General features: G+C 41.0%; 2 protein-coding genes across 5 annotated transcripts in view; one reads left to right on the forward strand and one right to left on the reverse strand.

Moving 5' to 3' along the window:
• The window catches only part of wnt3 (wingless-type MMTV integration site family, member 3), a 53,206-nt gene extending 43,824 nt beyond the window's left edge, over nucleotides 1-9,382 (forward strand). For both annotated transcript variants that reach the window (XM_021323822.2, XM_012876988.3), the window contains exon 4: nucleotides 4,376-9,382. In XM_021323822.2, the coding sequence (XP_021179497.2) occupies nucleotides 4,376-4,855 (480 nt within the window). In that variant the 3' untranslated portion in view covers nucleotides 4,856-9,382. The remainder of the gene's footprint in view (nucleotides 1-4,375) is intronic.
• A 3,203-nt stretch (nucleotides 9,383-12,585) lies between these two features.
• The window catches only part of LOC105936286 (vesicle-fusing ATPase), a 30,150-nt gene continuing 19,986 nt past the window's right edge, over nucleotides 12,586-22,749 (reverse strand). For 2 of the 3 annotated variants that reach the window (XM_012877029.3, XM_036142165.1), the window contains 8 exons: nucleotides 22,529-22,662; nucleotides 22,187-22,253; nucleotides 22,018-22,097; nucleotides 20,352-20,486; nucleotides 18,431-18,544; nucleotides 14,795-14,850; nucleotides 14,567-14,636; nucleotides 12,586-13,093 (listed from right to left, as the gene is read on the reverse strand). In XM_012877029.3, the coding sequence (XP_012732483.2) occupies nucleotides 14,609-14,636; nucleotides 14,795-14,850; nucleotides 18,431-18,544; nucleotides 20,352-20,486; nucleotides 22,018-22,097; nucleotides 22,187-22,253; nucleotides 22,529-22,662 (614 nt within the window). In that variant the 3' untranslated portion in view covers nucleotides 12,586-13,093; nucleotides 14,567-14,608. Of the gene's footprint in view, nucleotides 13,094-13,435; nucleotides 13,459-14,566; nucleotides 14,637-14,794; nucleotides 14,851-18,430; nucleotides 18,545-20,351; nucleotides 20,487-22,017; nucleotides 22,098-22,186; nucleotides 22,254-22,528; nucleotides 22,663-22,749 lie in introns of those variants that run through there. The other variant, XM_036142164.1, reaches the window with a different exon arrangement.

Consider the following 22,749-nt stretch of genomic DNA (forward strand, 5'->3'; position numbering starts at 1 on the left):
AAATTCATGATCTGCGCCAATAAACCACATCGTAGAAGATGGTTGATGCCACCACACAGTTAAAGGTCTCTACAAAAGAGTCTGCTCTGACCCTTCCTGTACAAAAGCATCACTGTTGTGACTCCAGTGCAGCTTATTGTTCAGGTGAGCACCTAAGTACTTATAAGAGTCCACTATCTCCACATCAGTTCCCTGGATGTTCCCCTGTGTCAGTGAGATAGGTCTGCGTTTGCGAAAGTCCACCCTGGGCTCCTTTGGTTTCCCTGCATTTAACCTGAGAGGGTTCTGTTGGCACCAGTCTATAAAGCTCTGGATCCACTGTCTGTACTCTGACCTGTCCTCATTGGTAATGAGACCTACTATGGCAGAGCCATCAGAAAACCTCTGTAGGTGGCAACTTGGTGAGCTAATGGTGAAGTCTGCAGTGTAGAGGGTTAACAAAAACGGTACCAGCACAGTTCCCTACGGAAATCAAAGAACAATATCTTAGCAGTGCTCCCAGGATTCCCCAGGTGGGCCAGAACTCAGTGCAGCAGGTAGATGATGGCATCATCCACCCGAATGCCAGGCTGGTAGGCAAACTGCAATGAATCCAGTGAAGACCTCACCAAGGGGCGAAGAGAGTTCAGTAAGGTTTTCTTTATGTATTGGTTTAAGAAGATAAATACAAATGCATTGCCAGATTTTATATGTTAAAAAAATTTATCAAAAAAACAGTATTCTTTTCCCCTTCCACTTAAAAATTTTGAGCTTTTATGAACATTGGTGTTGGTATATCACACGAAATTCTAATAAAATACGTTTAAGGTTGTAATGTGAAAAACGTGAAACAATTCTAGAAATATGCAACCATTTGCAAGTCACTGTAAATGCATTGTTAACTTATGATGGAAACAGATCTAAGAAACCTCCTGCCCACCATGAAAACTAAAACGTTGAGACAATGAGCGGCTTTGTTCCAAAATGAAGATGATTTATCCGGTAAACCCTGCGGTTTGGGATTACTAACCGTTCGTGAGATGGGCAGGGATTTGCTATTTGACTCGTCCGTACATTTCTGAACCTCCGACTGAAAATGAGCTCTCGACTTTGAATGACTGGTTAATTACTCATATAAACAACAGTCAGTACCACACCTTGTCTTTCATGCTCTGCGTCCCAATGAAGAAAAAAAAAAAAAAACTTCAGTCCAAAAAAACCCCGGGTGAGCCGAGAGTGGCAAAAAAAGAGGAATCAGCTCAGACTTAAAACATCACCGGCTGCTGTCACCGCTGGGGGAAGACAGGCCGTCGGCTGCTCGCTCAGGGGCAAACAGAGGGACCACACGGGAACAAGACGACCCTTTGATCTGAGCACCTTGGAGCAATCAGACGGGCCACAGCAGATAACTGAGCAGCGCTGCCGTCAGAGGCCTCCAGCTCTCTCCACCTGGTCCTCTCACGCTTTATTATTTAGCCCCGAGGCCCTGGGACTTTATCTTAGCATGACAAGCTCCCATCGTGATGTCACCAGTCCACCAGTGTGCAGCCACCTGCCTTCCGCCACAGCTGGGGGAATTCAGCTGCTAAATATATCTGCCAAATTAAAGCACGTCTAAATCAAAACACAAAGGCAAAAAATACGCCCTGAGGGAATGCACGCTGACTTCAGAGAGAATTAGCAGCGGCACAAAGCATCTGTGCTTCACAGCTGCATGAACCCTCAGTAACATACAGCCGGCGGCTCGTTTTCCTTTCCCTGTACTGCACTGTGCAAGCTTCTGACCATAAACTACAACACAACCTGCTGGTTCTTGGCATGGGTCGGTCTGGAGATTGTCACGGTTGGCCAGCGCTCGGCTACTCTAAGCTCCATACAAATAGATAAAACTCTGGTTGCTCCTTCTCTTACTCTGACTTCTCTTTAAAAGGACTTAAACCACGGGAATTAAATTTAAGTGGTATTTAAACTGTAACTTATCAAACTCTTGGTGTACCTTCATATTGGCAATGCCTACTTGGCAATCAAGATAAAATTTGTCAATTTATTTGCTGAGTGATATTACAAAATTTTAAAGGACTATACTATCTAAAATGTAACTTTCTTAAGGTCAATTTGCCTCTAAGGTTTGAACAGTTGTAGAGGAAATTGCTATGTCAAAATAAGCACTATTATGGGATTTTATTCATCGTGTATTGGCTCAAAGATATTTTCTAATCAATCAAACCCAAAGGTTATGATGGAGCCCACTGATTGGAGGGTTTAGCATTTGTTTAAACTCTTCTTTGCCAATAAGAACATTCAGAAACATTCATTGAGTTTTAATCATCTTTATGTGCAAATAAGTTGAATTTATCAGGCGAGTTAATGTGTTCATCGTTCTTCTCCGCAATTCCTGTATTTCTCTCTTGCATGCTGTACTTGAACGTGTGGGCCAAATCCTGACATATTCTAACCCATCAGAATCAGAATCAGCTCTATTTGCCAAGTTTGTGCATGCAAACAAGGAATTTAACTTTGGTTGCACTTTGCTTTCATCAAAGGCATTTTAAATATGAATATGTTTCAATCTGGAGAGAATCACACAGACAAAAAGAGGCAATTAGAGATTATTGACAATTAGAGATTAGAGATTATTGACATAAGAAGGCATTCGGACCCCAGCATAAGACGCGAAAGCTATGAATGTCTAAGCTTGGATGTTCATTTTAGGATCAGGATTAGTGAAGTCTTCCCCCAGGGTCTGGACACTGGTGGTGGAGGCTATAGGGTAAGGATAAAGTATTTGTCATTATACATACAACAAAATTTCATAGTTCAGATGGAGGGTTAGCCTGAGCCACAGCAACTGAGTATGCTGCCACTAATGGCCACCCTAAAGTATGTCTTTAGTGGTAGGGCAAACCAGAGCACCCGGATGAAACCTATGCAGACACGTGAAGAACATGCAAACTCCACACAGAAAGGCCCCTGTCGAGCCTGAGACTCCAACATGGGACCTCTTTGCTGTGAGGCACAAGTGCAAACCACTGTGTCACCATGCCTCCTAGCAGGGAGGAGTAGTCAGGTGAAGCTTGGGAGCATGAAGGAGGAGATAGGGTGGAGGAGGGTCGAAGCTCAACCGATGCTCAGTCGAAGCTCAGCTGAAGAGCAGGAGGATCAACGTGAGGGGCTCCTTATAAGCAAAGTCCTGATGCGATTGGCTGGAGCACAGATGCTTGATGAGGCAATCAGTGGAGCAGGTGCACTGAAGGGAGGCAAGTCTTCCAGCTTGAACTTTTGTTTAAACTTCATAAAAAGAAAAAAAATATTGTAAATACGTCTCAATACAGTGTTTTTCTTTTAAGAGGAAGACATGGTTGGATTGTTTCAAATAAGGATGGTATCTATCTGGGTACTCTGACCGTTAATTGATCATCAGAGTGACAGCATGGGGGAAGAAACTGTCTCTGTGTTGGCTGGTTTTAGCAAATAACGCTCCTTAGCGCCAACCAAAAAAGGTAAAAGTGTAAACAGTTTGTATCCAGGGTGCAGTTTGCAGAGATCTTTGCTACCTTCCTCCTCATCCTAGACTTGTACAGGACTTAAAACAACCATAGCCACAAATTTAGCTTTTTTAGGAGAATGTAAGAAACAAAGCCATTTTGAAAAGAACCCCATACGAAGTACTGTTTTCGCTACACACCATATATGGAGGATACACGTGGTCTGGTTCGTAGGACAATAGTTAAACCTTTTGTATGCCGGACAACTACCACTGCTGTACATAACACCCCTATGATGGCACTTGTTGCGGTAGCATCATGCAGTGGGGATGCTTTTCTTCAGAACAGACAGGGAGTCTAGTCAGAGCATAGCTGGAAGAGTTAACAAGACATTCCTGGAAGAAAACCTGCTAGAGGCTTAAAAAGAATTGCCTCTGGGTTGTAGTGGTCTTGAATTATCATTGCAGAATGACAATTACTCATAACATAAAGCTAGATCTATAATGAAATGGTTAACATAAAAACATATTTCTGTTTTATACCGGCCCAGTCAAAGTCCAGAACTCAATATAATTGAGCGCCTTTTCCTATAGTTTAAATCTGACGTTCGCTGAGGGTCTCAATCCAATCTGATTGCATTTGAGCAATTTTGGGAAGTCTCTAGATTACATCTTGGGATGTTGGGGCAACGTCTCTGAGGAAAGAAGTAAATTTGTCTGTACCTGAAATCTGGTGAAGACATTTTAATGGGACCTGGAGAAAAAACGGCTCTTGCTAGTCAAACCCGAGGCATTCATGCGCACGGCGGTTGCAATTGGTTTTGTTTAGATGCAACTTTATGAATCTAAGATCTGTTTAGAGTGACATCCAAAATATTCCACCAACTAACAACTGCTTTCTGTGTTTCTTAGACCATCCTCGACCATATGCATCTGCGCTGTAAATGCCACGGCCTCTCTGGAAGCTGCGAGGTGAAGACGTGTTGGTGGGCGCAGCCAGATTTCCGCACATTGGGCGACTACCTGAAGGACAAGTACGACAGCGCTTCAGAGATGGTGGTGGAGAAGCACCGCGAGTCCCGGGGTTGGGTGGAGACCCTACGAGTGAAGTATGCCTTCTTCAAGCACCCCACCGAGCGTGACCTGGTTTACTATGAAGGCTCACCCAACTTCTGCGAGCCCAATCCGGAAACAGGATCGTTCGGGACGCGCGACCGCGTCTGCAACGTGTCGTCACACGGCATCGAGGGATGCGACCTCCTATGCTGCGGCCGTGGCCACAACACCCGGACTGAGAAGCGCAAGGAGAAGTGCCACTGCATCTTCCACTGGTGCTGCTACGTCAGCTGCCAGGAGTGCGTACGTGTCTATGACGTGCATACGTGCAAATAAAAGGCCTGTACTTAAAGGCAAAACTGACTGCTGGACCTTCTAGCCCAATCTCCACCTCCTGCACAACTTCCCCTGCAGATGTATACACATTCTGCATCTCGGTCAATAACCCACTCACACAAACTCAGGCTGTAAAGTACGGAGCCAAGCCAGGGTCAGGTAAAAGACAATAAAAACAGAGGTCGGGTTTTAGGTTAGTTCAGTCATTCCTTGTGCTCACTGATTTACTGATACATTGGTGTTTATATACACTCACTCTAAACCTGGGCTTAAAAGATTGCCTACAACTTGCAACATTTATATAATAGTCAATACTTCAATGGTAGAGTCATTAAATCTCATTGGACATACATGCATCAGACCTTTACTTTTCCGGCTAAAGTTTGCACAGGAAATGGAAACCTACCAGGGCTTTATACTCTCATATCATGGGAGATGAAGGACAGAGAAACTTAACTCAAGAGAAATTAAACTCAAAGTGTTGCAAATATTTACTTCTTTTTCCAAAGAACTGGAGGTTCTATAAATTGAGAGCTATAGCAATCTTGGATAGAAGAACAGCAATTAAAATAGCCCAATGTTTTTAACCAATTCATTCATAAGAATATAAACCATGGTATATTACTTTATTTTTCTATAAAAATAAAGTTAAATATGTTTATATATGATGGAGATAATTGGTATATATGAGAAATAGTTTTGATACCCAATAAGCGCCCATGTAACAATAGTGTAAAAGTCTTCAGACGCATTAAAATTAATTTACCTTTAAAAAAGAAAACACACCTACATGATGCTAGCAATATTTTAAAAGTTTTCAGATGTTTTATGTCCAGTTTTTCTGTTTTTTTTTTCCATCAAGAAAAGGACATAAATAACCCAGCTGCAGCAAATCTCTCCTGCTGCCCTGTTTACATGAAGGCTAACTTTAGTTAAGTGGCACAGCCAGACATGTAAGAAAGCTGGGAAAGTTGCAGGTTAAATTTCCAACGAGCCACTGTTTTAATAGCCGTGGAATTGCTAATAGCTCATCTACTGATCTGTTAGGTGGGTTGTTGTTGAAATGAGTGGATTCAGTAGTTTTCAATATTGGTGTTGCTAAGGACACTGTTTACATATTATAGTTTAACATCCACCAGAAAAAAATCCTCAAATAAGTAATATCCCAGTTAAAACATATTGCCCCGCTTTGATTACTATACATATAAGGAACATTTTCTGATAGTTAAATAGAACATTTGTGCTAATTTTAGCCATACTTGTCTTCCTACTATAGAGATAGATACTGTCATAAATGTTGGGCGGATGTTAGGTACAGTCCTGTGAAAAAGCATGAGTCCTGTGAAAAAGCATGTGTCCCCAACAGCTTTCTTCTGTATTTGATTTTTAATTACACAATATACAATTAAAAATTTCTGGAACATTTTCATATCAGACAATTATAACCTAAGTGAATCTAAAATGCAGTTTTCAAACAGTGATGTCAGAGGAAAGGAGACTGCCTGTGCCAACAGAGTGCTACGTGAGAACATCCTGGCCCTGCTCTGGATTTTTTTTGTGGAGAACAGAGGATTTATGATTCCATCAATAAGAACAAGCTGTTTAGGTCCTGCAGCAGCAAAGCAGACCCAAGACGCCACCACGTGTGACTGTCTGTTTGGTCAAACACAGCATGGTATCCGTCTAACAGCCTTTTACTCAAAGGTTGTGTTAGTTTCATGGCAGGTGTCTTACCTGCCAAAAAGTTACACTTTTTGTTTCTTGAGTCCACAAAATATTTTCTCAAAACTGTTGGGGATCGTCTTCAAATGTGACACAAACCATTGTGTTTTTGCTTAAGATTGGGTTTCACATTGGATCTCAGCATGGATACTATTTAAGCCCGTACTCCGTCTTATTGTTGAACCATGAACAATGATCTTAAATGAGGAGTGAGGACTGCAGGACATTAGATGTTGTTCTCGGTTCTTTTGTGACATCCTCAAGCAGTCATTGTTGACCTCTTGGGGTAATTGTGGTAGACCTCTGAGAAGGTCCTCCACTGCTCCACGTGTTCCCCGTTTGTGGCTGATGGCTCTCACTGGAATTCCCTGGAGTCCAAAAGCCTTAGACCTTGTCTACACCTAGTCGGATACCTCGGAAAATGAATACATTTCCACGTGTTTTGCCATTTCATCCACACGAAAACTCGATTTTACGTAATTAAAAACGACTATTTATGAAAAATCGGGCCAAAGTGGAGATTTGAGAAAACCCCGTTTTTGTGTTTGGGTGTGTACATGGCAAAACTGAGTTTTAGGATCCTGCACATCACACTGTGTAACAAATAATGCAGCGCCGACGTCACCATTGTGCCACCATTGTGCCACCATTGTTATTTACTCGGCCACGACGTGGAGGAAAAATTAATGCTATCAGAGATGTGCTAATTTTTATGTTGGTTAAGACGCTTTTAGCTGGTTTGTTTTTACTAGCCCAACTGCTCCAGTTGAGGTGAAAAGGTGAAAGAGTGCTTAGAGATGAGCTGTTTTACAGCAACTCTCCCTGCAAATACGGAGCCACAATGCTGTTGAACGTCAGCATTGTTTTAAAGGATTCTGACTGGCTGACATGGGCTTTAGCTTAGCAGTACACTGCCCGCTGTGCCTTTGACATGTTTACAACAATGCTCTGGCCTATTTGTGTTGGTTCATGTGGATGAAAAACCTTTTGTGAAATTGGCCTCATGTGTATGATGTTAATTTTAAAAAATTACGTGGGTCAGATATTCCCATTTATAAAAACTAGAGGGACTAGTGAAAGGGAACCAAAAGACACCTGCATCACAGATAATTTTTGATTGTGCGAAGTTGAGCGATTCATTTTCCACAAGGCTACAAACTACCATTAGTATTTACTCAGTTTATTACTGTCTGATATGGATTTTTGTTCGATCTGAGATATTTTAAGAGTGTCAAAACAGTGAGAAGCAAAGAAATCTGTTAGGTGGCAAAAAAAAATTAAACTCACTTTTACGTCTCAATTATTACAGATGAGCGGTATAAATATTGATAATAAGACATTTAAATAAGGACATGATACAAACAGCAGCCACGGTGGCCTTTTTTTTAGTCAGTTCATGGTTGCACTTTTTAATCTTTGTGACACTTATGCTGAAAATCTACCATTGTGATCCCTGACTTGATGCTGGGGTGTGGACCCTAACTTTGGAAACCTGTGACCTAAGCATCCGACATGCTTCGCAGATCCTTGCAAATTAAAATTTGAACTTGGGATTTGTTCTACTTTTGAGCTGATGAAGGGATGTCGAGCTAGGGATTTCCGCTTTTAGCTTGTTCCCCGACAGATTTTGTTTCCTAATCCACTGAACCTCTGTTTTTATCTGGAAATTTGGCCCTCGCATGGCTCCATATTGAATGAGGTGAATCAGAACTAAAGCAAACTAAGAGCTTTCGACCCCAGCACTGGACTCTCTGAAAAAACTTAAACCACTCTCATGGGAAGCAGTTGTGCCACTTTCAGTGCCCTCTCCCCCACGTCTTTATTTATTTCCCTCCTCTATGCCAACATGATGTTTGTGGCATGTATAGTAACACGTAATGCAGTAAAAACCCACCCTTCTTTCCAACTAACACCTCACTTCTCCAGCGACGATGTCTGTGTAAACTAACCTGACATCCACTCCTCCAGTTACTCTTCTGTAGGCCAACATCACCTTTTTAAACTACTGAACTGAAAACAGCAGGCGGGCGCTGAAGGTGCAACGGTCCTGTCTATTGTAAACTACTGAGCTGATTGAGTCCTTTCCACTGGACCAGTCAATTGGGAAATCTGGAATATATATATATATATACACAACAGTGATGCTTATATCCTTGCATTTCTGAATTATGACCATCGGGATGGGACTGGAGGTATGTAGGAGGGGGGCATACTCATTCCTCTCATTAACATCTCCACACAGGTTTATGCACTACTCAAGATAATTCCAGGTGGGAATGCAAAATCAAACAACAAAAAAAAGGCTACAAAGGTCTTATGAATGATGGCTTTGTTGCACTTTCCGAGAGCACGTTTAGCCTCTAAACTGCTTATGAATTCATGCATCATACTTGAGTCAAGCTTTAGCGTGTTTAATTACAGTTGGTCAGGTTCATCATAAAGATTTGTGTCTAAAAATAAATTTGATTCAGTAAAAAAACAAAAAACAAAAAAAAACAGGGGGCTTGTGATAACACGTGGCGGCCAAGGGTTAGGGAAGCCTCTGATTGGCTACCGTATCTCTCCAGCATTCCTTCATGTTTTTGCTGGGCTGAAGCGTTCGAGAGCTCTGATTTATGAAGCTGTATTCTTGTCTGTGCTTAAAACACGCGTGCCGCGCTGCTGCTGCGGTGCTGCTGGAAGAGCAGGCAGCGGTTCAGCAGAGGAATGGATCTCAGGAGATTGGTGTTTGCGTTTTAACTGGAGGAGCGCTGAGGGAAAATGATGTCATTTGTGAGGGGAAAGATAAAAAAAAAAAAAAAAAAAGGTATGTTGTGACAGTTCCTCCTGCTTCTTGTATAAGTTACACCCACCAGCAGAACCTTACCCTGTATAGGCTGTCCTCTCTGTGTGACTTAGCGTCTTCTACCTGGATGTACCTTTCTGTGTCCGCACCCCAAACTCCCCCCCTCTGCTATATCCAAAGTTTTGTACAAATGTTTTAAAGTGAATAATTCCCTTTTTATTTTATAATCGTAAATGTTATGTTTTTATAAATATTATTTATTATACAATGTATATATCTGTATGACTGAACTAAGATTATATATTTGAAGAATAAAAATGTGTCTCGTGTCTCTTGATGTTTTCACCTTCAGATCAATATCTTGTCAAGTTGATATTGGTCTTTTTTTTTCCCCCTTAGACAAGAACAGCATGACAGCAGAACTTGCAAACTCAGATTCTATTTTCAGGGTTCCTCTGAAAATGCATGTAAATATATTTCCAGCTATTACATTACTCCAGGTTTTATTGTCAATATCATACATATTTCAAATTTTAAAAGAACATTGCTCTAAGAGGTATGTTTTTGTGCTGGTAATTTAATAAAACGTCGCAAATAGAAGTGTCACAGCCATCGATCTGCCAATCCAATCATCCTCCTTTATGGTCTGTGGTTTTGTATTTAAGCTGTGAACGATGTGGAAATATCTACAAAATTAGCATGAATCCGTTGCATGTACACGCAAAAAATTGACGGAGAACTCTGGAAATTCGAAACTGGAAAAGTGAGGAACTTTTATTAGGAAAATGTGCAGGAATCCTCCATTTTATACTAATTTACATTCACTTTTCTAATGTATCCTCATTTATTAAGGTGCATCATTAGTAGAAGGTACAATAACGTTGCTGGTATTAGACCCAATTCTACACATTAAGCTTGAAAGTATATTTCACAAATTAGTGACCACTGAAAGGAAGAGCTTGGCCAGTTACCTGTGTTGGGTCACACAGATGTATGTTAACACAATGTCAAAAAGGAAACAAGAATTACCTTGTAGATGTGACTGTTGCTGCCACAGGTTCTCCAGTGGGAAACATTTAAGGCTGCAAAACTTCTTAGGAGACATCCGAGCAAAGACAAGAGGTCGTGCAAAGTCTGATAAGAAAAAGACAAAACAAAGACAAAAAAACAAACAAACCGAGAGCTCAGTCTGAGACTCTACAGGCCTCAGTTAGCATACTAAATATTAAAGTTCCTGACAGGACAACAGGACAAATACTCTGCAAGGGTGTTCAGTTTGGGTGGGTTGAAAGAGAAAGCAGCTCTTCCCTCAAAGAAAATCTGCCAGACAACAGTAGATGTATGGAGAACACCAAACAGCATAAAAGCAAAAATCTCTCATACCAGCAGCGCAGCACGGCGGCTGCAGGCTCCTCATCTGGGATGAAGGTGTTTTGCAATCATTTCAAGACTTCATGATTAGCAGGTGATTTAATATCTTCTTTAAGTCTGTAGCCTCGAAGACCCTTGAAATCAATGAATAAAATACTGAACATTTGCAAGTGATTGGTACTTTGACTACCAAACGTATTTTACAAATCAAAGCTTTCTACTGTGTACAAACTGGAAGTGTCGTTTTTAGACAGCTGGAGTGTGACTGAAGAAACTAGAAATTATCTAAGAATGGTATATAAACACAATAAAACCTTCAAAAGAACTTAGTAGCAAATAACATGAAGCTCAGGGAAATGTTCAAATGTGAAAAATAAAGTCAAATATCTTTTCGATTCAGGAGTTTTATCTTCATTTCGACCCATTAAACCCAAAACACACAGATGTACCACCAACCTATATTGCTGCCGTTTGTCATGTGGTGACATTACCTGTTAATAAACGAGAAAAAATGACTGAAATTACGACACACAGCTTGGCACTCTGTTCATTTAATATCAACAGCATGTAAAAAATGAGAATGGAAGGCTGTAGCAACTATACACAGTTACCTGGCAGCTTTGGTTTGACTGCAGCTCACACAGGAGGTGCTCGGTCTGGCATTTAGAGATTTCTTGTAAAGCCGTACGACCTTTTCCCCCCAACACAAAGGGTGTGAAGGGTAACCACTAATGACCAGATTCAAAACATTATTAGGAAGTAATTCTGAACAGTTATAAGAAATACTTCCATAAATGCACAAGTTACAAAGATTAGAAAGATATATTAACAATTTAAATTGTCAAGTATTTTTTTTTTATTTTGTGTACTACAGGACACATTTCTGATTAAACGGCGTTTTAAATCAGCATCTGGAGCGCCATGCTATTTTTGTTCCTTGAAGTGTTGCTATGTTGGTCTCTTTGCAACATAGAAGTTACAATTAGCATCTAATTGTAACCCATAGCGGGTCTAGAGGAGCTGCAGAGATCCACAGCCACAAAGTCACAAGTCCTCTGTAAGGTTAAAGGTTTGCAAGAAGCAGCGATATTCTGAAGGGATGCAACTCCTCACCAGGCTCAGAGAAACCGGCTGGGAACCTTTGGCAAATTCTGATATTTGATGTTCACAGATGCTCTCCGTCAAGTCTGAGTGAGCTTGAGTGATTTCACAAAGAACTGGCAGCAAATCCAAGTCTCTATGTGTGCAAAACTACAAGAGTAACATTCTACAAGAGTCGTCGTATTTGCAGCACAAGCTAGTATTTATCAGGGAGCTGCTAGCATTAAATTACACAACTCAGTTTGCTAACTGTGTGAATTCTGGAGGAAAACGGTTGCTCTGGATTTATTCACGAGTTTCAGAGTAACGGGGATGGACACAGCTGTTCAACAATTTTCTGATTTCCTTTTCCTTAACAAGTATGAACTTTGTGTTAATCACAAATAATGTTATTCAAAAACTGAAGTGAAAATGAAAGAGGGGTTTGAATATTGTTCCAGGGGCTGCACAAACAATACCGCGTCTTTACCTTTCCTTGAAACCAAAAGGAAAAGTCGCGTTGGCACCGATATCCCCAGACACCTTGATCTGTTTGAACTCGAACGCAGTGCAAATGCAAATGAGAGAAATAGCAATGGGAGTACAAGAATAGAAGTGAACATGTAAGGAAAAGCTGATAAAGGCCACTTTTTAAGGTTGCAAGAACGTCAGATTCATTTGGAATCATTTGCAACAAATGAGGCCTGACGTTGGAGTTTTACACAGTATTGTATATTGTTCAGCAGTTAACAGAAAACAGAAGGCAGTAGCATGAAGGTGGAGTCATGAGCTTTAATTTACATTACCATAGTGTGTGTTGTACACAACCCAATTTATTCATACCATAAAAAGATCATAAAGAAGCAAGTGCACAACTTAAACACCAAGTCATGTCATGGAATGATCAGATTGCAAATCTGCCTTGAAATAAAACCTGGATAAACAAACTGTCCCATAATTAGTGTCTCTGCTTGCACACGTTGCTATAGAAGTGCTTCAGTCGCGTCGACTCCTAACATAAATGAGTAAAATCCCTAAGCAGCACAGGGGGACACGGGGTTGCAGCAAAAGTCATCAGTAAATCCATAGCAAGCATCCCATCTACACATTTTTAAGTCTCATTTCACATTTTGGCACAGTGTTGAGGTGAAGTCTGCGTCGCGGTTGGTGGCTGACATCGGCAGACATCTGCCCTGCAGGGAGCTTCAGGGACGAGAAGGAAGGGTGCAGATCGACGCTTCCTCCCGCCAGCCTCTTCCAGGCCCTCCGTCCCTCAGCCGCTGAGCGTGAAAAGCAAAATAAACAAATACAAGTGAGAAGAGACTGCCAGGCAAAAGAGGACGTGCTGCCATGAGAGCGCTCCTGTCTGGCCGCGCTATTTTTAGGAACTGTTCATGCTTTCCAAAACATTCTCTGATCAATACAGGCTGGAAATTATACATACATGATTAAAATTAGATATTTCCATGTGACTGTGAATCCTTATTTTCTTCTGCTGTCTTGTTTGGCATTGGTTTGTACATGAATACTTTGATGGGTATAATTTGTAGGTATAAAGCCTCCACTGGTAAAGCAAGTATGTTTGGCATAACTACAGCAGCCAGAGTGGGGGTGGTGGGGGGGGGGGGGGGGTAGATCAGAATGCCTTTTAAATGATTTGGAAATGTCCCGAAGAAGATTTAGTTTAGCTTTCTGCTAAAATACAACATTTGAGTTAATTGTGGCTGTATTTCACCCAACCCAGGCCTGTAGAATCAAGAAATCACTTAAGTAAAACCTGACTGACTGAATGAAGTGGGCCAAACGTTCTCAAAAGGTAACATATTCCAATCTAAAAAAACAAAATAAACAAAAATAAATCTATAACTCCAGCACATCTTTTAAAACAGGACAGTGATCTGAAGCACACTAGCAAGCCCCGCCCCCAATGGTTAGAATAAATGGATAAATAAAAACATTATGGTGTCCTAGTCAAAGTCCAGACTTAAATCTGACTCACATGCTGCAGCATGACTTTAATCGGGCTGATAAATCCTCAGAACCTCCTAATGTGATTGAATTAAAACAACTCTGCAAAGAAAAGAGTCTATCACAATGGCTTGAAGGCACAATTTCAAATTAGGATTATTGGGAAATTTTTCATGTGTCAGGTCAGTTTGGATAGCTCTTTTCTTTTAATAAATGCAATAATTACATGAAAACCCCATATCGTTTCTACTCTGGTCATGTTTGTCTAAAAAGCGTTTGATGATCTGAAACACGTGAGTGAGACAAGACATCTGGAGAAATCTGGAATAGGTTCACATCTGTTTTCCTTGCAGGGTATGAATTTTCATGTTTGTTCCTTTACAAAATTACAAATCAAATTTCTGACATACAGTCCTTTGAATAAAGCAATAAAAAAAGGAATGCAGAATCAAATTAGGTTTGATTCTGTACAGTACAGTAAAACCCTAAAGACGGATCTTACTGACTTTTACATGATGAATGAAGGATGCGGTTGTCACCAGGATAAAAGTCTTATTGTTTGAATACTTTGCTTAAAACATAGAAGTTTAAAGTTTAGTGAACGGACTGAAACCCGGTGATTATTGTGCAGTCAAACGTGACGTGCCTGAAAGGCACGGCCTGAAAAGTTGATGTTTTCACCCTCGCACATGTTAATGAAGCTCATGGTAGTGGTTAATCTGGTCTGCTGCTACATGAGCACAGCTCCATGTAATCCCCCTTTAATCCAGGCGCTGCGGTCTTACCGATGAAGGATGCCTCTTTCTCACTACGTCCCTTCACTGTGTCTAGAATGCCGCCAGCTTAGAGCCCAGTCTGCAGGAAAAGTAGGGAGAGAAAACGTGTATAATATTAATCTCACTTCATACACGGATCAAAATGTATACGTTTGCCTGTTCCTTGCTTCGGCCAACGGTGACAGATGTGCGCGAGCGTGGTGAGAGTGTTCACAGAAACAGGAAGAGAATACTTACCCTCCTTCATCCCTCAGCAGACTCAGGAACTTACTGACTCTGTAGTCAGGATCCATCTGAAAGAAAGGAACGAAATTGTGTTTCACTTTTGCTAAAGATGAAACGTTCGACCTAACTGTGCAAAACGGCCGAGGGAGAGGAGGCGGACTCGGCCGCCGCGAAGCTTGAGAGCGACGAGACACGGTGCGATGAGAGGGAAAGTGGGAAAGAGAACTTTAGTGTATTTCACTGGGATTTTACATGACAGACCAACAGGACATGGCGCAGGGTGCGAAGTGGAAGCAGGGTTGGAAATCTTTTGACAAATAGAAATTTGGTATTCATGTGCATTTCTGAATCAGTACTTTGTAGAACCTTGCTGTTACTCTTAATTTCATTACGGTCTGGACTTTGAACGGGCCTTAATAGCGCAGGAACAACCTTTTGATCTAAGCCGTGCCACTCTATCTCTGAATGTATGTGCATAGGTTGTTGTCTTCCAGGATGGGCCCCTCTGCTCATGTTTCAAGTGTTTTGCAGCTGCTAATGGGTTTTCTTGCACAACTGAGGCCTAGTCCACACGTAGCCAGATATTTGGGAAAACAGATACATTTTTATGCGCTTAGGCCTCTGATCCACACATAAACGCCATTTTCATTGCTAAAAACTCAGTTTTTGAGCATGCGCGTGTACATGACACGACAGAGTTTTAGGGTCCGACGTATCACAGTGCTGACGTCACGTCCGGCCATTGTTATAGATTTGGGTAAAAAATGTATGTTATCAGAGAGGTGCGGGTTTCTATGTTGTTGTGATTGACTTAACAATATGTGTCTAATCAATGTTAAACTGGACAAATTCCCTAACCTACGGCATCACTGGTCATTTATTTCAAACTGAGGCTACCTCAGCCGCCCAGCATTTCCAGTTTTCACCTCGCTATCGAGACTCCAATGTAAGAGCATAAATGGAACATTATAAACATTACAGCTGGTTCAGACGCTTTTTGTTTATTTGTTTTTACAAGTTCAGCGGCTCCGATATGTTGATGTGCAAAGGAGAAAATGTGCTTGGAGCTCTAAGGTTTTACTCAGGCACAATGCTGTTCAACATTGCTTTTATTTGGAAAGGTTTTAGCTTTGCGGTACACTGCCTCCTATGCAATTTACACGGGTTTGTGTGGACAGAAACTTTTCTAAAAACGATCCTGTGTGTACGGTATTCTTTGGAAAAAGGATGTGGAGGATATATTCGTTTTCATAAATACCCGGCTACGTGTGTACAAGGCCTGACTCGTATTAGGTCCCATTTATCTTCCCATCAATCCTGTCTCTGCCGAGGACAAGTATCCCCGCAGTATGATGCTGCCACCACCATGCGTGACTGTGGGATGTGCTAGGGTGGCAGTGTTAGTTTGCAGCCATACGTAGCATTTTGCACAGAGAGCAGAAGGTTTAGTTTTGGCGTCATCTGACTACAGCAGCATCTTTGTTGCGTCCATTACATAGCTTGTGACGATCAGTAAACAGCATCCATATGGCTTTGGTTAAACAATCTAGTAGTCGTTCTTCCATATGAGCTGTGGACATGTGCAGCTCCTCCAGAGTTACCATGAGCCTCTCTGATAAAGGCTTTCATTGCCCAGCCTGCATGCAGGAGGACATCAATATCTTGGTAGGATTGCTACTGTCCTCTACTCTCTTTGTTTTTTTTTAGATGATGGACTGAACAGAACTCAAGGCTTAGGTTGATGTTAACCTAACCTGGCTTTATTCTTCTCCACAACTTCATCCCTGGCTTGTCTGCTGTGCTCCTTGGTGATTCTGTGTGCTCACTAGGACTGTGCATAAAAATCAATACAAAGATTAATATTGATGTTTTTAAAAAAAAATTAATATTGATATTCTGGCTTTCAATATGGATATACCTCCAAACCCCTAGGGGGCGTTATTACATCACACCATTACTGTTCACAGCGAGGAAGAACAAGTGAGAAGAATTTACGGAATGGCCGACATGATTTTAGAAGCGCCTTTGTCCCTAAAATCAGACGTTTGGGCACATTTTTGTTTCTGTGATACTTTAAATGCATTGAACATTGAATATTGAATGCATTGTTCAATAAATTCAACATAAATATATTTTGCTGGTTTTGTTGATTGAATGATTTTGAGCATTAATTTGAAAGCAATAAATATTGATATTGGAGTCAAATCAAATCAAGCTGAGCTATATCCGGAATTGTATTGTATCGTCAGCTATGTGTCGAGAATCGTATCGAATCGGCTCATACCCAGCTATAGTGCTCACTAATGTTTTCTAACAAACAGCTGGATTTAAATTACACACCAACACAACCGTTTACAACACTACTTTGTGTTCAATTATGACATAAAATCCAAACAAAATAAATGTACATCTTTGGTTATTATGGGACTAAATGTAAGAAAAAGTTTAAGGGGTCTTTGCAATGGATTGTATGTGGAGTGTTTTTGTGCAAAAAAATAAAATAAAACATTTAATCTAAGGAAAATTAATAAACTATAGAATTGCTAATTAAATTCAGATACATCTGATATCAATGCTAATTCTAAAGTGTAAAAATAAATACATAAAAATTAAGTCCTGGCACCCTGTCAGAGGTTTCAGCTAAGGATCAACATTTGTCCAACTTTATTACAGGTATATTTGGACTTTAGGGGCAGGGCCCGTTACAGGTAAGGGGGGAAATTGAAGCACTGGAAGACGTAGGACGACCTATCCAACCAATTATTCATCAAGTTGGATTTCATATTCAGAGCACAAATTTCAAACTGTCAGTGTGGTCTGAGCTGGAGTAATCTGTCCCCCCACTTCCTCAACATCTGGCCAACACTCTCTCAGTTCTCGGAGGCCCGAATGTTGTCGGTCGGGGACAAAAACCTGTCATCGGCAAGCTGGAATGAAAAAACGCGCAGCTTCGCTGATGATTTGTCGAGCAGAGCGATCCAGTACGTCCCTCAGTTCACCAGCAGTTCCTCCAGCTGCTGGGACCCAGTTCTGTTCAGCGTTACGAAACTGTGTTCTGGGTCACCTTCCAAGTTCCCATCCATGTGTTCTGAATCCGAGGGGTTCCACGAAAAGGAACTGTTTTACAGACGTTGTGGATTAAATCTTTGCTATAGAGCAAAATGAGGAAGGATGCCTCATTCTTGGAGCCAAGTCTAAACTATAAAAACACACAGAACTCTCCACACGGAGTGGCATCCCTGGTCCAGATGTGCAGAAAGCCATTTAAAATCCTTTCATTCTGTTTTGCAGCAGCACAACATCACATGGAAAAAATCTGGATATGTCTGACCTTTAATTTCAGTAGAACTAAAAACAAAAGAAGAAAAAAAAAACACTTTGCAATATACATAAGTATACCTAAACAGAGTTTATCTGCTGGAGATGCAACCTTTTAGGGATGTTATGAGTTTGCTTGATTATATTTTAAGCAACGGATTACTGAGGATTTATTTGAGACAATATTCAATAGAGACATAACAATAATGAATAAAATCTCTGATAGTTATGAAAGTTGTTTATGAAGATCTCTATGAGACTTCCAGTATTTCCAGTTCACCAGCCAATGGGGTGCTTATGCTGAAGGAGAACTATTATCAGGATCCCTACCTGTGCGGCCATTTCAATCAGCATGAGCAGCTTCTTTACGCCGATCCACAAGCTTTGGCCGTTGACTGCTTTAGCTATGCTGAGCCGTTCCTTCTCCTGGAAAGACCCTAACAGCTAAGGGAGGCAGAGAGGACAGCTGTAAGATGTACATAAAAACACAACACATATAAACAGTTTAGATGTGGTAGAAAATATCTATATAACGTAAAATGTATACAGGTCCATTTGAATAAATGAGAAAATCATAAAAAATTTAATTTGGTGAAGCGAAACTAATAAATGATTTAGATTTGCTCACACAGAGGGATTTTTTTTTTTTTTTATTATGATTTATTACCAACAAAAAACAACTATTCATCTCAAACCCCCAAGTTACACACTTCTTTGAATAAAGATAGCATATGTTTTTGGTGTGATTTTTTATTATAAATACACACTAGAAAATATCAACACGTTTCTTTAATTCTAAGTTTATTGGAAATTGTACATTTCCACTGCAATAGTCCTGATGACCACCACAAGGAGGGCCAGTCACAAAAGGTCTTTGCTAAAGAAGCTGGCTGTTCTCATGGTGCTGAATCCAATCTTATGAATGGAAACAGAACAGTAGAAAAAGCAACAAGCAACAGGGATCATCTGTCATGCCCACTGAAGTGATTGGAGACAGAAAGTGGTTTAATAAACCATGGTATCACTGGGCTTGACTGGCCAGTAACTTACCTGACCTGAAGCCCATAAAGATTATATGGAGTCTTTTTCAAGAAGAAGATGAGCGGCCCGAAGCTGAAGGATGCTATAAGAGCATCCTGGGCATCCTGAAGACCTCAACAGAACCACGGGCTGGTTCTCTCCACAATAATGCAGTTATTCATGCAAAGTGCATGTACTATAAAGTATGTAGGCATATTTTTAGAAGGCTAGCCCTTCTGCATTAAAAATCCTCTTTTTAAGATTGTTGATACAGTTAATTTTTTTTGCTGAGAACTATAACTATGGGGTTTTCCTTTTGCTGTAAGCCATAATCCTCCAAATTAACAGAAATAAATGCTATCCCTCATATATCACTAAGTAATTCATTTATATGATAGGATTATATGTTTTATTGAAATTAAAAATTTTATTTAACCCTTCAGGGATATTCTAATTGATTTAGATGCACCTGGAAATGTAGTCATATTCAAGAAAATAGAATATGCAGGAATTATAAAATGTCTGTATCATAAAGGCTTGAAAACATCAATCTCTCTGTAATTAATCTATTTAATGTGTTTAATTCAGCAAATTGAGTAACTAAGATAAATTCATAAACTGACTTCTATATAAATTCCTTTTTACTGAATAGGACTATGTGGAAATTCAATATATGCAAGTAGAAAATATAAATTAAAACAGAAAGAAAAAAAAACTATTTCATGCCCTCCTGATTTTAAAAGTTTGGTCAGTTACAAAAAAAGTGAACTTTCAAATTTTTTATGCTGGCGTTATTTTAATGGGGTACAAAAAAATAACCCATAACCCAGAGAAAAAACGGTACAAGATGATTTATTTTCCCAAAATCAGCGTGTGCCACTCCAACCAGGAATCAGACCGTGGATCTGCACACTGCATGGATCGGCTACAAGACAATGGGCAAGAGGCTTGGCGAGGAAAAGCCTTCATCGGTGCATCGAGTTCTATGTCCCGCTTTGTTTGGGAATCAAATACTTGTTTCGCTCATTGACATGAAAATCTGTTTTTAATTTTGTGTTTCTTATGTATTTTTGATTGACGTTCTGTCTCTCCGGTTTAGAACAAATCATGTTCACAACTGAAGAGCAACGAGAAAGAGGGAGTACGCATATCAGGAATATTTAACTAATTATCCTGCTTCCTTCTTTTTCTCCAAGCATTGGCCTGGGTTTTGGGTCGGGGCATGTTTTACCTCCAGGGCCTGTACGAGCTGCTCTCCTCTTGATATGTTGGGAATGTGGATGGTGGTGCTGAAAGCGTCCAACATCTCCATTTCCTGGAGCACGTCTCTACGACTCGTGGTACCGATGATCAGTAGCTTGCGTCCCTGCAGGGGAAGCCACACACACTTCGTTAATTGCTGTTCCCCCCCCCCCGTTCACGCCACGATTTTCCTCTTTAGAGCTGCAAATGTGATTTTAAGCCAGAAAGCTCAGACATACAAAGAAAGAAGGAGAAAGTAGAATACCACATGTAAAGGAGATGGATGCAAGATTTGTGATTTTTTTCAGTATATTTGAAAAGACTTTCATCCACTACCCCGTATTTTGATGATTATTGATAATTTTGCTTTTTACATACTTATTACTTGGGCTTTTTTTAACAACATTTTGAAAACCAAGTAACATTTTCCTTTCAGTTTACACTTATGGACACCTTCACTGTCACATAAAAACCCAATACAAATACTGTGAGGTGTGAGGTTGTAAAGTACTTGTGCCTGACACTGTATATCGTCAGGATTAAAACAAATAACAAATGTGCTTTTTCCTTTATTACTGAGGAAGCCTGTGTGTAGATTTGAGTAAAAATGAACTGAGATCAGAGGTGTTTGGCACGATTTTGGTCCATTTCTCGACTTTTATTTTAATATGATAAGTATTCTTTATTGTCCCACAAAGGGAAAAGACATAATACGCAAGGCCAAGAAAAATTCTTACAATATGGGTTGTGCTTCACTTCCCTTTAAGTTTTTGACGTTTCTGCAGACTTGAAATTTTATAGTAGATCTTTCAAAACGTTAACTTCCTTGAAACTGCTGCTTATGTTTTCTCATGACTGTGCGAGCTGCAGTTGGCCCTGCAGAAGGATGCCATTTAACAGGGTCTCAGTCACAGCAAGCGCATAAGGAACAGAAACGAATGGCAGAAAAGGAGAGACAAATGAATAGAACATAAGCGTAGAAAACAACAGCGCAGAGGACAAACATGAGCAGAAAAGACAAAAGAGAAGAACTGCAGCTCCGCTAAGCCGACGAGTTGGAGGACAACCAGGAGCAGACAGCGAAGGAAGGAGAAGCAGAGGAGTGGTGAGCAGACAGGGGGATTATGGCTGCCCGCTCCCCCCCATGGCGTGGGGGGTTGTGATGCTGCATGCAGATGAGGTGCCACACAGGCGGCAGCGCTGCCAGGTCCTGGCTCTCTTACAGAGCCCATTCTCCTCCGTGTCCCCCTGGCCTCCCCCGGCCCCAGGCGCCCCGCTGGGCTCAGCGCTTTACAACCCCGGAGGAGCTCTGCACCCAAGCATTCAACGCCCGGCCCCGCGCTACTTCTCAAGCAGCCTTATAGTGGGTTATACCCTCATTTACAAACACAACAAGAAACTACAACCAAAGAAGCTATGAGAAATTGGTCTGTATTGCCACCATTCACTCTAAGCACAACAGACCAGGAGCAAAACATTTGCTAATAACCCCACACAGTGGCTCCCCGCATGCCAGTCGCTGCCAAGGACCTCCATCGACTCCTCCTGAGACCCCGTGCTGGCAGCGATAAGATCTGCTGCCCTCTTTCTGCCACCTAAGGACCAACAGCACCGCGACGAGGACGAGATAGACAACACAACTAAATTGTTAGCACCTTTGGAGGCGGTTTCTTCAGGAGAACCAGCAGAGCCTGTAGCACCAAGTTGGAGAAACGAGGACCAATTGGAACATAATCTGAAGAAAAAAACAAATGTTGTAGGGCATAAGCTTCATTAACAGAGTAACACATGTCTTTACAGGTCTCTGTGAAACAAAGCTCTTACCCAGCAAGCGTTCGATGTCATCCACTAACACACAGCTTAGCTGGGATTTATAAGCATCTTCAAATATCTATTAAAGAAACAGAAACGCACAACCAGCTTTAGAGTTAAAAATAATTAATTGTTTTCATCAAAGGGCGTATTTCACCTAAACAAAGATTAAGGCTGAATACCTCCATATTAGATTTGTGGTGAACAGAACAATGATCTAAACCCTTTCACCCACAGGAACCACGTTTCACCAACTCCCTTTAAAATGTCCTTGCGGGCTTTTTCAAAATTAGCCACATCCCAAACAAAAAAAGCGGCCATCTTGAAATCCTATTTTCCAAAATGAAAACATACCTTTTTTATTGCTTGACACTTAGCTATCTCAGAGTGTCCGATCATCTTGTCGGGTGAGCAGATCTTGATAAAGGGGAACTGGGAATCTTCGGCGATCTTAGCTGCCAGCGCTGTTTTCCCGCTGTTAGGCGGGCCTGAGGGGGAACAGATGAGCCGTAATCCTCAGTTAAATTTAGACAGAAACACAATGTATCTCAAGAGTGGTTGAACTGTATCAGGCT

The sequence above is a fragment of the Fundulus heteroclitus genome, chromosome 10 (assembly GCF_011125445.2).
Source record: "Fundulus heteroclitus isolate FHET01 chromosome 10, MU-UCD_Fhet_4.1, whole genome shotgun sequence".
Taxonomy (NCBI): Eukaryota; Metazoa; Chordata; class Actinopteri; order Cyprinodontiformes; family Fundulidae; genus Fundulus; species Fundulus heteroclitus.